At 46.0% G+C, this 16,404-nt stretch overlaps 1 protein-coding gene across 2 annotated transcripts in view; it reads right to left on the bottom strand.

Moving 5' to 3' along the window:
- The window catches only part of LOC119445928 (aromatic-L-amino-acid decarboxylase-like), a 141,746-nt gene that overhangs the window by 32,165 nt on the left and 93,177 nt on the right, over window positions 1-16,404 (bottom strand). For both annotated transcript variants that reach the window (XM_037710233.2, XM_037710234.2), the window contains one exon: window positions 1,805-2,229. In XM_037710233.2, the coding sequence (XP_037566161.1) occupies window positions 1,805-2,229 (425 nt within the window). The remainder of the gene's footprint in view (window positions 1-1,804; window positions 2,230-16,404) is intronic.

Below are 16,404 nucleotides of genomic sequence, written 5' to 3'. Positions count from 1 at the left end.
ATTGTGCAGTCTAAAATTGTGAGTGTATTCGCCGTTATTTCAACGCGAATAGCAGTCTTGGCATTGTCAGACCAGTTTCATTTCCTGCTATCCGTCTATCCGTTTTCGTGGGCCGATCCCGAAGATCATCATCATCAGCAGCAGCAGCCTATATTTATGTCCACTGCAGGACGAATGCCTCTCCTTGCGATCGCCAATTACCCCTGTATTGTGCTAGCTGATTCCAACTTGCACCTGTAGATTTCCTAACTTCATCACCCCACCTAGTTTTCTGCCATCCTCGACTGCGTTTCCCCTCTCGTAGCACCAATTCTGTAACTCTAATGGTCCACCAGTTATCTACCCTACGCATTACATGGCCTGCCCAGTTCCATTTCTTTCTCATAATGTCAGCGAGAGTATCGGCTATTCCCCGGTTTTTTTCTTTATCTTTCTGTCTCCCCTTATCCCTTCCCCAGTGTAGGGTAGCAAACTGGATATCTACCTTCCGGTTAACCTCCCTGCCTTTCGCATCTCATTTATCTCTCTCTCTCTCTCTCCTGTTTGCTCTCTGATTCACACCGCTCTATTCCTGTCTCTTAACGTTAGGCCTAACATGTTTCGTTCCATCGCTCTTTGTGCGGTCCTTAATTTGTTCTCGAGCTTCTTTGTTAACCTCCAAGTTTCTGCCCCATTTGTTAGCACCGGTAGAATGCAATGATTGTACTTTTCTTTTCAACGACAGTGGTAAGCTCCTAGTCAGGATTTGGCGATGCCTGCCGTATGCACTCCAACCCAATTTTATTCTTCTGTAAATTTCCTTCTCGTGACCAGAGTACCCTGTGAGTAATTGACCGAGATAACTGTATTCCTTCACAGACTCTAGAGGTTGACTGGCGATCCTGAATCCTTGTTCCCTTGCCAGGCTATTGAACATTATCTTTGTAATCTTCAACCCACTCTTACACTTTCTCCATTAAGGTCCTCAATCATTTGTTGTAATTCGTCCCCACTGTTGCTGAATAGGAAAATGTCGTCTGCAAACCGGAGGTTGCTGAGATATTCACCGTTGATCCTCACTCCTAAGCCTTCGCCGTCTAAGAGCTTGAATAGCTTCTAACCATGCAGTGAATAGCATTGGAGAGATTGCGTCTCCTTGCCTAACCCTTTTCTTGATAGATAACTTTCTACTTTTCTGGTGGAGAACCAATGTAGCTCTGGAATCTTTGTAGATATTTCCCAAGATATTCACGTATGCCTCCTGTACTCCTTGATTACGCAATGCCTCTACGACTACTGGTATCTCTACTGCATGCCGAAGATAGTGCAGTCTAAACATGTGGGCCTAACCTCTTTCACAGCGCTCTTCAAAAACAAATTAAAATTTTCTGCATTTTCGTCTCAAAGGAATGCTGTTTTCGTACTTCGATAGTCATCGTAGATGAAATATGCCTGAATTTCTTGTACAAGGGACCCATAGTGGTCCCGAAACGTCAGCTACATGTATACTTTTTTAAAAAACCTAAGGCGAGTGTTCGTTTTATTTTTAAGCGCAACCATTTCTGGACACTGAGCGGGGCTCACTAGACTGGCCGTACTTCCCATGCGACAATATTACGAGAAGCAAAACAAAAGAAAATCGTGCATGGAAGCTCATCTGACCATGTCGTCTCACAAAGAGCCTAAAGTGACTCGCCCAATGTTTTCGTAAGGCCTATACGCCCACCGGCATTCCGCCGAGTCCGATGCCCTTCTTCGTCCAAGAGTCTTTGGCCCGCTATACTCTAAAGCGTAAACTGCGAGAGGAACTGCAACGTTCGCGTACTCCGGGCATGATGAAGCGCTCCACGTCGGCCATGATTTTGTCCCAGTCCTCGGGCTGTTCGGGCGCCTTGTCCGGCAGCAGCTCCTTGAGGTAGCCCGGCTCGCACTGCGGGGTCACGCGCCGGTCGCCGATGGTCTCCATGTACTGCGCGATGTACTCGACCATCTCGCGGCCGCGCTGGCGGAACTCGACCGAGTCCATGCCGCGCGATGACGGCCCGTGCCGCCGCTGCTCTCCCGACGAGACCGGCGGGGGAGGCGGCGGAAACTCGTCCTCCTGCATCTGCGCTACGCACGGCTCGTATGCGCGAACACCCGAGTCGTCCTCGCCTCGCTCAGCCTCGAGCGAATTCTTGATCTCATGCCGAGGCGCCGGGTGCTCCGGGCCGGCACTCGCCGCCTCCTCCGCTGCTCGGCTGCGCGCCGCTGCGAGAGAGGAGGGTGCCGAAACGTTCAGTTGGGACAGTTGATTTTGACACAGGTTGCAAACTACATCGGAGAACACGCAGCTCGGTAACGGCAGCAGAACGACCACGTATTCCTAATGGTAAAGCAGTGCAAAATACATAGACGTAAGACACACGCAGGCGCTGTATATCTCACCTTTACCGCTCCTAATGTAGAACACACTTGTCCAAGCTTCCATCCTGGTCTTGTACTGCTACGTTATTTCGTTGTTGGAACTCCTTGAGACCAACCAACCCGCTGTCTTTCACTGCCTTTCTCTGACTGAATAGTTCGTTTTACATATCAAAGCTACATCACTGCCAATAGTCAAAAGGGCACACTGAAATTGTTCAGCAATGTTGTCCGAACACAGAAACGGTCCTTCCCCAAAATGTCTCATCTCGTCGCTGCGGCGTTTCAGGTCCCGTGCTTTGGAGCTTCGGACGCTGCTTTTCATGCGCATTTTGTCAATTTTATATGTTAATGTGGCCATGGGCAGTGTTAAAGTTCAGTCGAGTCGCAGGAATTGCTGGCGAGCGTAACGCTAACCGCACAAGACCTCGCATACTCAAGTGACGAAAGCGTTGGGCTTTAATTTTTGAGGCTGGCTGTACAAGTATTCACAAACGTTCTCATAATGCGGGAGCAGTGAAGAAGCTGAAATGCTATTTAAGCATGCGGCTTGTAAGTGACGGGAGCGTTCGGCACTTGACAGTGCCTGCGCAGTGCACGCATTCACTCCAAGCTGCGTGCTTAGGCCGTGAAGTGTTTGAACCTTTTGGTCACTTGGTGATTTCGAGAACTTTAGTTGGCATCGGTGCGCCAGCAAAAAATAAATATAAATAAACCAGGACCTGACTTTTAATGGCAACAGGAGACTTGGTCGTCCTGAATGACTGGAGCAAGAACAGGAGGACCACTATTTTTTCGAAATGCAAAAGCTTTGAACTGACTTTAACGTATCGATGTTGCACATTTATAGTCGATGAAGGGCGCTGCATGCAGTGAACTGTGTTTGGAATATTTCCCCGTACCCAAGCTGAGCTAACGTCTACCGAAATCTTAGCAGATGGACGTTACCAAATTCGGCATCCTACTGTAGCAACACAGCAGCAGGAGGTGGTTGTAAGCACGTCACTATTATGTGGCCATAAGCAAGGTGTCAGAGCCGCTGAGCCATCTTTGCTGTCGACGTGTGAACTGATATTTCTACGTGTGGGCATCGTTGATGAGTGCATTGTGAAGTGATTGGCTCCTGAAAGCAAGACCTCAAGCTTGTCGACCTGGTATTTCTCGACGGTAAACCAAAGCACATTTTAATACCTCACTTTGTCATCGTGTGTTGAGTACAATTAATACTTTGCGCGGCGGAATGCCGTAATATTGCTTAAAGGGACCCTGAAGCGCCCCTCAGGCTTGGTGAAATAACATAGTCCGCGGGCAGCATACGCTGCTGTGAACATCTCAGCCAAGTTTTGCTGTCCGTACGCGGTGCGTGGAGCTTGCAAGCGGAGCGCGAGGTCACCTTTCTCTCAAACGCTCTCGTTTCAACCGAAGCCGTGATCCTCACTCTTTTCTGTGTGCTTTATTTCGTAATAAAGCACATTCTAATACGCGGCTGCTATTGGTCTCTGCTGTCGGCTACACTGCGGCCGCCGCGGGGTGTCGCCACGAGTCCACTAGCTAAGCGCACTGCGGCTCGCTGAGGACAACCACGTTTGGCTTACGTTTAGCGTGTCGTAAGCACCAAAGTCGGAAATCGTGGCGTCTCCGTTAACACCGAAAATTAAATTTGAAGTGCGCGCCACGGTGAAATTTCGAAGGCGGAGCGTTGTGTCTACGCCCCACCTCACCTTAGCCTTCGCAGTGCAAGGCATCGAAGAAGGAGCGGGATCACAGCGACGGCCATGTTTTATTGCTAATAACTCCGCTTCTGCTGAACGTATTGAAGTACTTTTAGCGGCAAAGTATTTCTGAAATAGCCCTTTTTCCACTTAAACGTCTTTGTCCACTTCGATAAAAAGTGGTTCACGGCCCCTTTAAGTGCTATGAAAAAGAGTAAGTAAGCGAAGACGACAAGATGAGATTACGATACACCGCGGAAGGCAGGAAAATGAAGTATAAGCGTTACTTCAGTCAGAATGATATACCGACGGCTTAGCGCAAGGAATTATGTTTACGGAATAGTTCAACCTGCTTAACAATAGCGTGCGGGAAAGAAAATAATAATGGCGGCACATGAAGTGTTCGAAAAGAAACAGTGAGACGCCGACCAAAAATGAAAATGTTTAAAAAAGGTTTAGAAGGTTTAGAAAATGAAAATATTTAGAAGACTTTTCTTAAGCCTTTTCATTTTTGGTCGGTGTTTCACTGTTTCCTTTCATTATGCCTCCTCCCGACAAGACGAATAATCGTCGAACCATTGATTTCATGAAGTGTTCGCAGTTAGTAAACGTTATTTTTTCATGTTCTGCGTAAGACACACATGACAGACTGCTAGGAAAAGTGGCTTATAGAAAAGAGACTTAAAGAGTGTTTGCTCAAAGGGCGTATATGAGCCATCCCAGATACCGTTTTGTCCCATTTCTCGCGCTAGTTTCCTCGATAAATGAGTCTGGCTTAGCCTTGACAAAGACCACTTCATGCCTTCCTAAATGTGGCCACCTCTCGCGCAGGTGACCTTTTCTCTCGGCCTCAGCATCTCTACAATGGACAATTAGATGAGCCAAAGTATTGAAAGGCGAGTGCAGGTTATCGAATGTATTGCAAATAGGTAATGCGACAGCACGCAGCGAGTTTCAAAAGGCCGCTGCTGGCTATGACATGTTTATTCTGGCCGGTGACAGTTCGAAGAGGCTGTGAACTTTTTATTTTATTTTCGCTAGAGTGGTCCTTCAGTCGCAAAGTTACCAAAATCAGCTTAGAGAACACATACGCACGCGTATTTCGTCACGCAGTCCTTGTGGCTCCCCAAATGAGTAACATTGGTTTTGTAATCGCAGTGTTCATTTCCTTTTCATTTCCCATTTCCTCACTATATTCCCTCTTTTCCTTACCGCCCGTGCAGGGTAGCAAACCTGTCGTTCGTCTGGCTGACTTTGATGCCTTTCCTCTCTCCTTGCTTTTTCTCTCTCACTTTTGGAATCATGAATGCTCTGCTCTCGTGAACATGAGCGCATTATGACGCAAACATTCACCTGCAACATTGTTAATCGCATTCAGACACAGTCTAACGTGTGTTTGCACAGCAACGGACGCGCTACGTACGTATCCCTCTCACTATTGCTAAAATGAAGGTAAAACTGAAACACAGGCGGAACACAAAAGATCAGAATACCCAGGTATTTGAATGTTAATCCCTTCAAATTTCAGTGATAACAGAAAGTTTGAGACTTTGTTGCACCATGTGTGGCTTGGTACAGAACACACGCGGCACTTTTCTTGCAGGATAAAAAAACACAGACAGCAGTGCCTTTGTGGCCACGTAGACGAAGATGTACACTACCTTCTTCTCGAGTGCCTAAAACACGAAACGGCAAGACGGACACTGAGGACAGATTTGATGTCACTAGATCGTCGACCACTCACCCTGAAAAAAAAAAATACTTGCCCCATGGCCAACAGCGAGGTTGCAGAAAAAAGTGCTGGGTTATTTTAAAGTTTTCCTAGAAAATACGAGTTTCACATGTTTATACTAAATATTCATATATGCTATGAATATTTATATGATCCTATGTAGTTATGTGATAGGCTGTGTTATTACGACCCACTCGTCTGCAGAACCATGAACTGTGTGTTACCACGGACAATTTCAAGCACTTGAACTGTGCGTCTTTATGCGTGTTTGTATATTTCAGTGCGTGTCCATGTACTATATTCTGTGGCTTCATGGACTATTGGGCATAGTAACTTTGTATGTGTTCGTGCTGCTAGACTGCATTCAGTGTTCCCTGACGTTTGGGGGGATTTCATTTTGATTGTCATGCGAAGAGGAGTTGATGGTGCCACATGAAAACGCCAACGTCTCTTCTAATACGTTATAAAGAATATAAAAACAGGAATAAAAGAACACGGAATACGAGGCTTTTTAGATGCACACAGGGACAAGAGTCTGCACTAAACAAAGACCGATCCTTCAAAGCCCCCTGTATAATCTTTGCCTAAGTCCCGGAGATAACGCTCTCCTCTCACAAATAGCGGCTGGAGAAGAGCTCACGGCTGGACAGTGCAAACAGGTAATGAAAGCTACTCTTCAGGACGCAGGCAACAAGGCAAGGGCTGCGGGTGCAGACCGGATGCATATGGCGATCCGACAGGGAGAGCCTATCGCAAAAGTGCTCGAGGACACAGCGTCGACATCTCCCGAATACGCGCGACACGATATTGTTATTTACAAAGTTCATTCGCTCTTGTCGGGCCGAACGGAGCGAAGAAAAGCTAAAGGGGCCACTCAAGAAAATCCCCAAGTGCGACGCAAAGCGCCGCTGATTGGCCCGACGACGAGAACCAAAGGAAGGGGAATAATTCCTTGCGACGAGTGATCAGGCGCTTTCTTTCTGTCCATATTTCCTTACAGGTCGCGGAGTGCGTTAACGTTAAATAATAACCACTCGTTTCAAAAAATTAAAAAATTAAAAAACGCTCACGTTTCACGCTATCTTTATGATGTGCTAGCATGGGACAACGTATAAAGACGCTGTAAAGTTCATGTCGAATTTATCTTGCAATATCTGCAGTATTGTATCTACTGAATTTCAAAAAAAAAAAGCTCAAAGAAAGCGCAGTGCGTTACAATAATTAAATTTCTTCTGTTCAAACTGAGACTTCATCGAACGCAAAATGCAGCGAAATTCGCCTATAGGCTCGATGCTCGAAAGGTTATTGACCGTGGACGCTGGCGTAGACGATAAGAGCATTGCTTTCGTTTCTGCAGCTTGCGACATGGTACCTGTGCACGAAACCCCAGACAAGTATAGGAACTCCTAGTAGCAGAGAAAGAGTGGCTAATGTTGACCCGATGTCGGACAATTATGGTCCAGTATATGAACTGCCACTTGCATCCCGGTCACTCAACAAAAAGAAAGCAACATTAAACAGAACAAAAGCACCGACAAGTTACAACAGCAGGAAAACTTTTAATAAAACTGTGGCTTCCAATTTAACGTAATGCAAAGGATCTTGCAAGACCTCAAGCAGAATGAGCGCTTGCGATGTTTTTATGTTTATGGCTATATTGCGCTGTATAACACGGCTGTGTTTACGCGTTGAAACGGTTGTGTCACATTGTCGCGTAGTAGTGACGATTAAGAAAAGAGTGAAACGCGGTCACCCAAGAAAGAAAAACAAGGGCACGTGTCAATATCACGGGGGAATCGAGGTGTTGTTGCGTTCCATTATTGTGCAGGCGAAGAATCGTCTTGTTCTATATAAGCGGAATAAAAACTGGCAACGTATCACCGGTTCCATCGTCTTCCCTACTAAACTGGTAATATCAAAGTTAAAGCATAATACAGTTCCGTTGTGTGTGTCACTGTGCGTGTGCGTGCGCTATTATTGTGCCCAACGGTTGCCATGGAATGATGTTAAAAAGATCCCAATCGTCAGTTTCACAACCGACCCTTTCTCCACTGCTTGCCCTTGAGTGTTGATAAGGCTTTCCGGTAGACTTCTACAGCAGTGCAACTCAATTTCATTCTGATATCGACGTCGATAGATATGAGTAGCCGAATAATTCCGCAGGCTGTCCACTTAAGCACTAGAGCCCGTGCGGCCAGTTGCAATGCAAAGGGCGAACCTTTGCGCAAGTACGAGCTTCCCGCAGTTCCCAAAGACGACAGCGTCTGACACAACCTTCTGTGTTGTACAATACCGCAGCCACCTCCGGTTGGTGTGACTACATGAGTGGCGCGATAAGCCTCGAGTGCCATGTCTATCCTGATAAGGGCGAACGAGATAGTTCTGTTCTCGCATATTCATGGAAGTGCTGCCATCCGAGAACACCTTCTCCGGTACCTGCCATGCCGCAGACACCGGCAGAGCTAGGTCTTTCCCCAGCTTGCAGGCTTTTTTTTCAGAAAGGTTTTTTAGCCGTCGCTGTTCCTTATGTATGTAACATTATTTTCAAAAGCACGTATACTACTACTGTGGTTATGATTGCGCCTGTCAATTGCAGTTTCTTCAGCTCGGCATGAACACTTATAGCTTGACATCTACTTCCTAAATAATTTCAGGTCACACGACTGCGGTTGACACTGCACAGTGTTCAGAAAACAAAACGTAATAACAGCGCATTGCGGTAACTCGTATATCATGCGCTATTACACGACTCTGTGATGAGACATCGCTACGCGAGCATTTGCGTCACAGCATTTTGCCACGCAGCTTGAACCACCCGGCTCATTGCATCCACGACCTATAGGAATGGTGTACATAATGCACCTGGCTGCATTTACTCTTCAGCCTGTTGGACAGAGATTCGAAAGAAAGGTTGCTATGTTTTTAAGCTGCACAGGTAGTTTCGTCAGCCACGATGAAACATCTCGTCTCTCTTTTAGGCACCAATTGCAGCCCTCGTGATCATCTAGAAGAAACGAAGGTATTCCTATTGGCCATGGCTTAACTGATTACAGCTGCTGTCCTTAGTTTCTTTACTGCTCACATGCACTGGCCGGACAACTTGAGAATGCGTCAACTCTACCAAACTAGGCCAGTAACTGAACTTGTCGCAGTGCTCAGACAGCTTCCAGGCAACTTGTCTTTCACGGCCGCACGTGCCACTTCAGGAGACTTCGCGTTGGACACTTGTCCGCACTTGGCCTGAACTCCTAGATAAGCTTCAAAGCCTGTCCGCCAAGTGGTGTGGCATCGTTAGGACGACTGACGCTGCCGTAGCAAACGATGAGTGCACCAAGCGTCCCCGGCCTTCCGCTGTACACGTGCGGGCTGCAGGAGAGCCATCCTAGCGCTTCTGGCTGCTACACAGGCGAGACACAAGCGGCCCTCTAATTCGCGCCATTGTCAACAGCTTGTGGAATGCGGTGGCATTGGCGTGCGAGACGCTCATAATATAAGGAGAGCTCAAGTCTGGTGCAAGGTTTCCGGGATCACTGTCCTCGTACCTTACACAATCGTATCTGAGAGCAAGAAGATGTATTACGCCGCATCCCTTCTTGGCAGGGTCAGAAGCGTTGAAGACAAAGCGAAATATTGCAGCAACATGACGTTGTGCGCGAAATTCTTGAGTACCTCTTCAGACGGCGGTGTTGAGTTCGAGTGGGCGGTGGAAAAACGGGCCGATAGCTTCCGAAAGTCATCAAAGTTTCTTGTACTGCGCCTAACCCGCAAGAATGGGTGGCGCGAAGAGCAGTCGATGTTGCCGCCGGTAAACATCGAAACTGTCCTTGCAGAGGAGTGGCTGTATGGGAAGCGCTCTACGTGAGCCTGGACGCAAATATGTACAAGGACTCGAAGAGTAAGACTTTTGCTAGTGTTTATTGAATTGCGCGGCAGATCTCACTGGAACCGACAGCCAAGAAAACTTGACAAGTCTATCTTTAGGAGACATTTTTTTTCTGCCTGCCTATAATTAACTATACCAAATCACTACCAGAGTGTGTGGATACAACGGTTCCTTGAATATATCACACCCACAAATCCAATCTCAGGACGAACTGCGGCAGCTCTATACCTATAATACTGACGTGTATCCGGGAGAGAGGAATCAATCGAACATATTGCCACGTGTTCTTGTTTATCTTTCACTGGTGACCGCTCCTCCCCGGCTAACAAATATTAAACGTTATCGCTCCGCGCAGGACGCGCTTGCATGTTTCGGAAGTTTCTGGAATGTTATCGATGGTTGTCTGTTGTCACCGAATCTGATTTTATGACGTGTGACGCGAATTGTGTAGTAATTTCTGGAAGGCGAGCGGGGCACGAGCGATTACTCTGGAAGCTTCGTCGAGTCCTGTATTAAAGCCGACGCGCTTGACCGGCAGATGAGTTTTCAACGGTCGCCGACTGTGTTCGCTGCTATCATTGCGCTTTGAGTGTAACTTGCTTTTGTCGGCACAAGTTCACCAAATAAAAAGTTTTGTCATACGCAGTTTCGCTGCTGTGTTCTTCAACGTCACTACTACGTGACAATAACCTCTGCTATTAAGGCGAAAGCCCTATATGTCTCATATTGAGGCCTTCCGTTTCAAGGCCGTTTCGAAACAGCGTCGTCGACACGACATGGGTCCTCTTAGGATAAGAGGCGATAATGCACACAAAACCGCGATTAACGGTGGAAGAATAATAATCCAAGTGAACTGAAGTTATAATGGGTATGCAGAGAGGTGAATGAGGTGAATTAGGAGTGAATTGATGGTGAATTAAAGGGGTTTAGTTGGAAGATAGGAGTCAAACGAAAGGTAATAATGAGATAGAATGAGCTAAGATAATGAAGAGTAAGTGAGGGTGAATTAGGAGTGAATGAAGGTGAATCAAGTGGTGATAGGGCGAATCAAGAGTGATAAAAATTGGAAATTTGGAGTAATGGAGAAAGTCAAGTGTGATGGAAGTAAAACCGAGATGATAGAGTGAATGAAGATGAATCAAGCAGTGACAGGGTGAATCAAGAGTGAATCAAGTGTCAATTAAGAAGTAAATGAAGGGGTTATGGAGTGGGGGGGGGGGGGGGGTGACTTGCAAACCATATTTGTGATTTGAGGGTCCAAGTGAGAATGACTGAGCAAAAAAGTGTTGAGTCACGGTTCGAGTTTGGTGAATCATAGGAAGGGTGACTTGCAAAAAAAAAAACATGATAACTTACAAGAATGACTGTAAATTGTGGTTTCAGCGTGATGATGTCTCAGCAAAAAAATGGTCGTCGTGTCATTGAGTGTCACGAAGGGTCTACTGAAGTTCCTCCGCTCAAGCGACCTGTTTGAACGACTGTGACACTGCCGGGGTCCTTTGTGTGTGTGTGTTTTCACCTTCCTCTTTCAATGTGTGTGCATTTTTTCTTTATCTTTCTGTCTCTCCTTACCCTTTCCCCAGTGCAAAGTAGCAAACTGGATATCCATCTTCCGGTTAATATCCGTGCCTTTCGCATCTCATTTGTCACTCTCGTCTATTACTAGGGCTTCAAATAAAACTAAAGACATGTCATCGTAAGCATCATGGTAATAATTAAGTATCCTGCAGGCATCAGAATACTTCATTATTACCATGATACTTACAATGATATGTCTTTAGTTTTGTTTTAAGCCCTAGTAAGGGAAGAAAGAAAGTCTTTCATGAAAGAAAGTCTTTTCCCAGGGATCTTAATTCAGTACATCTAACGGACAAAGCATTACTGCCATCATTTTCCGTCCTTAAGCTCCCGAGAAAGAAGCTGAGCTTTGGTTATCGCTTGAAATTTTAGACACCCCTTCAGAGAAACCGAATCGGAAATGTCTCGAAGCACTGCTCAGTTACCAATAAAAGTCGGGAAGGCTGTATCAGGGATGCAGCCGCAGCGGAGTGCGTGAAACGCCTCGTGCGTAGCTGCAGAGTGTGCTTGGACACTAGGGTACAGAAATGGCGCTACCAAACACACAAGTTACATCTATCCACGCGTTAGAAAGCTTACGTGCTTAACTCATATCTCTAGCGGGGGTCATACGGTCTGATCTTGCAATCGGGCTCGCTTCCTCTTCGTAGTGGGCCCGCCACTGTCAAAGGTGGTGGGCGCGAATTGTCATCCATCTGACCTGCTGCCCGAGCTTTGCGCTTCGAACGCGGCAGCGCCGTAACCAAGCAAGTGTGAAATGTGTGCGAAAAAAGTTGCATACTTGTAGGAATTAAAATTTCTGATGAACACAGGTTTGAGTTTGATGGACTATACCTACTATGGCCCTGAGAGTGCGCTCTCTCAAACGCGACCACTCCCACTTGAATCGACGAACGTACTGGGAGCAATGGGAGCTAAATTTAGCTGCCATTGCGCCATGCGCGGCTGTGACAACGGCGCCATCTGTGTACGCGACCTATAGATGATCGAGTAATGGCTTCTTTCCTCCAGACAACAATACCAAAGTAAGGCGCCTGGGTAGTGCGGTTGCAAAGATAAGCGATAATACTAACATGTTTTCGTTACATGCCGTTTCGGCAAGTGACCCCTCTGAGCAATTTAAAGGCGTTTCACGATAGAAGAGTTACTCATCGGAACAATAGAAAGAGCTAGGAAAGACTACGAAAATACGGAGGGGTTGAAGTGATATTTTCTGACTCGCAGCCCATGATATTCTTGCTATAAGCGTCTGAGGCAAAGAAAAAAAAACAATGTGACTATTCTGCCAAGAAACTCGCCAAGCACGTGCAGTGTCCTCTTCACACTTTGAGCAGTTCTTTGGATATCAGCCACCAATACGCGACTTATCGGAAGGAAGGCAGTAGATGTTTTTTTTTGTGTGTGTGTTTTTGCTTCGCCTCTCTGTCCCTATCGTTAGCCTTTCAAGAGCTTCCTGAAGCGCTGATAGACGAGGCACACTTGTCCAATGTTTGCCTGCAATGCAATTCTCCTCGCACGCTGCTGCTGAATTTCTCCAGGTGCCAGAAATCCGGTAACACGGCGGACCGTATCTCTCCAGAGAATCGTATTTTATCAGTAATCGGGCTAGATTCTTGCGAATTACTAGCGGTAGCGCCGATAAAACATGCGACCTTGAATTGATGCCCTTCGTTTTTCTGAGTTTGGCGCACCGGGAAGTTTTGCAAGGCTAAGCACTATCCGCGTGAGAGGCATCGACGGCCCTTTCTGCCCGCAGGACACAGGGTGTTCGAGAAAGTACTGCGAATGACGCAACCGGCGCTGCAGGCAATCGCGAGAACGGCACACCTGCCTCGAAGTCGAAATCTTTGCAGTATAATGTTGCAGCCGTTCTATCGGTACTTTGCGATCCCCATGAGACATTGTCAGGATGCCCTAAAGTACATCATCGTGTTAATCGCAACGAGATTGTGACTCGATAACTACTTAATTCATGAGCTGAAAAGTGTGACTGACGATACAAGGCAGCAAGTCCCCTTGAACAACGTTATTTAAAAGTGATTCTTGGCAGCGTGGAGCAGAGGTACATGGTGCTTCGCTACGAAAAGTAACAGGTTTGTGTTCAAAAGCCAGTAATTTTCCTTGTTCCTGCGCTAATAAAGAACACAAAAAAAAAACCTCCACGATGGAATTCATCTTTAGAACTATATACCAAGTAGCAAGTGAGCGAAACTATCGCTTACGAAGTTGTAGAAATTGCTGTTTAAATGTTTAAATAAAGTCCAAGTGCTCCCTTTCATATTGGTGTGCTGTGTACCCCGTGAAACTTATTCAGAGGCTTAAGTTTTCTTGTCGCCCAATAATAATTAAAAAAACCTCAACAGATCTAAGCAAACTATTACAAGGATACATCAAGGCAAACTTCAGATGAAAACAGGTTTTCCTAAGGTCGCAATATTCGGTTCTTTACTGATATCACTCACGTTCTAAGGAGCTCAGGATTCAAAGCTTGAGAACGCTCTTGACCGGCCGTACCAGCTGCAACACATTTTGCTAAAATTCACTGCAATTTCATTTTATTTCTTACTCAAAATTTCAAATTTATATCACTGCTGTCCTGCCAGTGAAGATTCTCCGTAAATACTTTATTAAACATAATCTTCAATGATGCAAGGAGTGAGACGTCACCAGAGGTTATATCCACCCGAGTTCGCCATGCTTCACCCCTTGTCCGCACATGCTTACGCTTCTTGCAACTTCAATAATCAATAACCAGCGTTAAGATTTTACCAAACACAGTCTAATGGCATCAGAAGTTGATAGCAGGACAGCCCGACAGCGGCGGCGTTATGACGCTTCAAGCGTCCACGTACTATCTACACGTACTCGAACGACTCACTATTTGCAAAGTTTGAATCCGGTACCTCTATTTGCCAGCTTCCGACAGAATGGCTCTGCATAGCGGCTACCAACGGTATTTTAACTTCGAACATCTGGCACTGCAAGAGAAGCGTAATGGTACGCTAACAGAAGCCTATTTCTGGAATATGAAAGAAAGTGCCGTACTACTGTGACCTGATACGATGAGAAAAGATAGTGCCAGCTCCGCTATAGACAAAAGAATGCGCACTGGACACACTCTGCGGTCGCTTCCGGGCTGAATGGTGCGTAGGAACCACGCTCTAAGCTGCAGTGAGAGGCTCTTGGCTTATCGGAAATAACGCAACAGCACTTGTGTATGATTATTATCGGGTACGATTAGTATCCCCGACAATTGGCCTTCTGTTTGGCGAAGGCGCCTCAGGCGAGTGTCGTCCGTCTCGGTCCACGTGTTTGCCCAGGACGCTTCGCCTTGGTTTGGTCGAACGGGGCCTCGAGGACCCGTGTTCACGTGACTTTCTTGCCGAGAGTGGCCGCTGTTTCGTCGGTGTCTCTGTCAACACGATGGCGGTGCGGAATTATCTTTTCCGGGCTTAAAGAAAACCAATTTTTAGCGATTATCGGCCTTTTTCGAGGATGCGTGAAGGGTTTGTTCCGCTCGAACCAAACTCGATCGCAGGGCTCGATTGCATGTTTACTTGCAAGAGCCAGGAACCCTGTAACGACGCGACGCGATTGCGGTACTGATACGTATCTCCAAGCAAAGGTCTGAATTTTTTTTTAGCCTTAGCAAAAAAAAAAAAAGTGATGCAGCCGGTAGAGAAGTGTTCAGATGGTCTCCTTTCTCTCGAGATCTGCGTTACAGCGATAGTTTGCTGACAATCAAACGCATAAACGTTCGTTTTAATACAATGAGCACAACAACTGTCGACGTGCAGACAATCTGAATAAGACCTAGGTCTCGTCAGCTAAAAGAGATGAATCAACGAGAAATGTTGTTGAAATCATGGCTGTCGATGAGAATTGCTTAAAGGGCGCTGAATCTTATAGATCAGAACACGAATAACAGTGACAGAAACACAAACAGGCACAGGGGCGAAGCGCAAACATAGTTTTTGTCACTGTTATTCACGTTCTTATTAATGATGCTGCGCGCTTTAAGTAATTGACCTGAACCAAATAGCTTGATTTATTCCTTGGGTTTATTATCAATGAGACCACGTGACATGCGCTATTACTGCTGTTTTGAGCAGCAGAAGAAAAGAACTTGCACAACACGGAACGTATTCGATGGCGTCATCCCCCTCCCGTCATCACCTACACAGCAAAATGAACTGTACGAGGCTGTTGTTAACTGGTTCACTTAATCTAGCGGGGACCGATTAGGATAAATTGACTATTGGTAATAGAGAAGTAAAAAACTGTGAGCACCTGTTTAATATAATGTATTGTTTTTTATTACAGATTGTTAAAGAACCTACGAGTGTTCAGAGAAACGCCTGCTCAGTGCTTGATCTTTGCTTAGTATCGCAGTCGATAACACCACATATTCGTATTGAAGAAGGTATCTTGGACTATAAGGTACTAACTTTAACACGTTTCTATTTGAATATGAGCGCTAGCTGCAAGAAAACACGGTCGCGAATAGTTTTCAAAGATGATAGCCGAGCTAATGATGCGAGAGTTATCGACTATGCAGAAGAAATCTTGGATGGTTTCTCACCTCAGTCCTGCAGAGGCGTTAACGGTCTTCGGTTAGAGCTAAAAGGGGTTGGTACATTGCGAAGATAACTTCATACCAACAAAATTTAAAGGAACTGAGCGCAAAACACCGTGGATGGCACGGAGCATAATTCACCTAAAATGATAACTGACAGGTGATAAAGTGATAAAGTGATAACCGACAAAGAAAAAAATATGTCAATTCCGCAGAGATAAGAGCTTGCGCGCAAACTGAAGTTAGAAGTGAAAGTTGCAAAAGAGGATTCCTCTTTAAATACGTTAACAAATTTTGCGAGGAATCGGCCGCAAATTATTTTGGCGGTACTTATCGAAGCCTGCAGAAGGCTTCATCACTAAAATAGAAGTTATTGGTTTGGCCGTCGAAGACATGAACGCTATTGAGAATACATTCAATGCCTATTTCTAATCTTTCTACACGCGCTCGCGGACTTCGAGTGTGGCGGTGGCCTTTGCTGACGCGCACGGATGGGCCAAATAGTGATAACAGAGTCGGGAAGTTTGAACGTGTTCTTGAC

Source organism: Dermacentor silvarum, chromosome 3 (assembly GCF_013339745.2).
Source record: "Dermacentor silvarum isolate Dsil-2018 chromosome 3, BIME_Dsil_1.4, whole genome shotgun sequence".
NCBI lineage: Eukaryota > Metazoa > Arthropoda > Arachnida > Ixodida > Ixodidae > Dermacentor > Dermacentor silvarum.
Note: the sequence above shows the minus strand (reverse complement) of the source record. Positions and strands in the feature narration are given on the sequence as shown.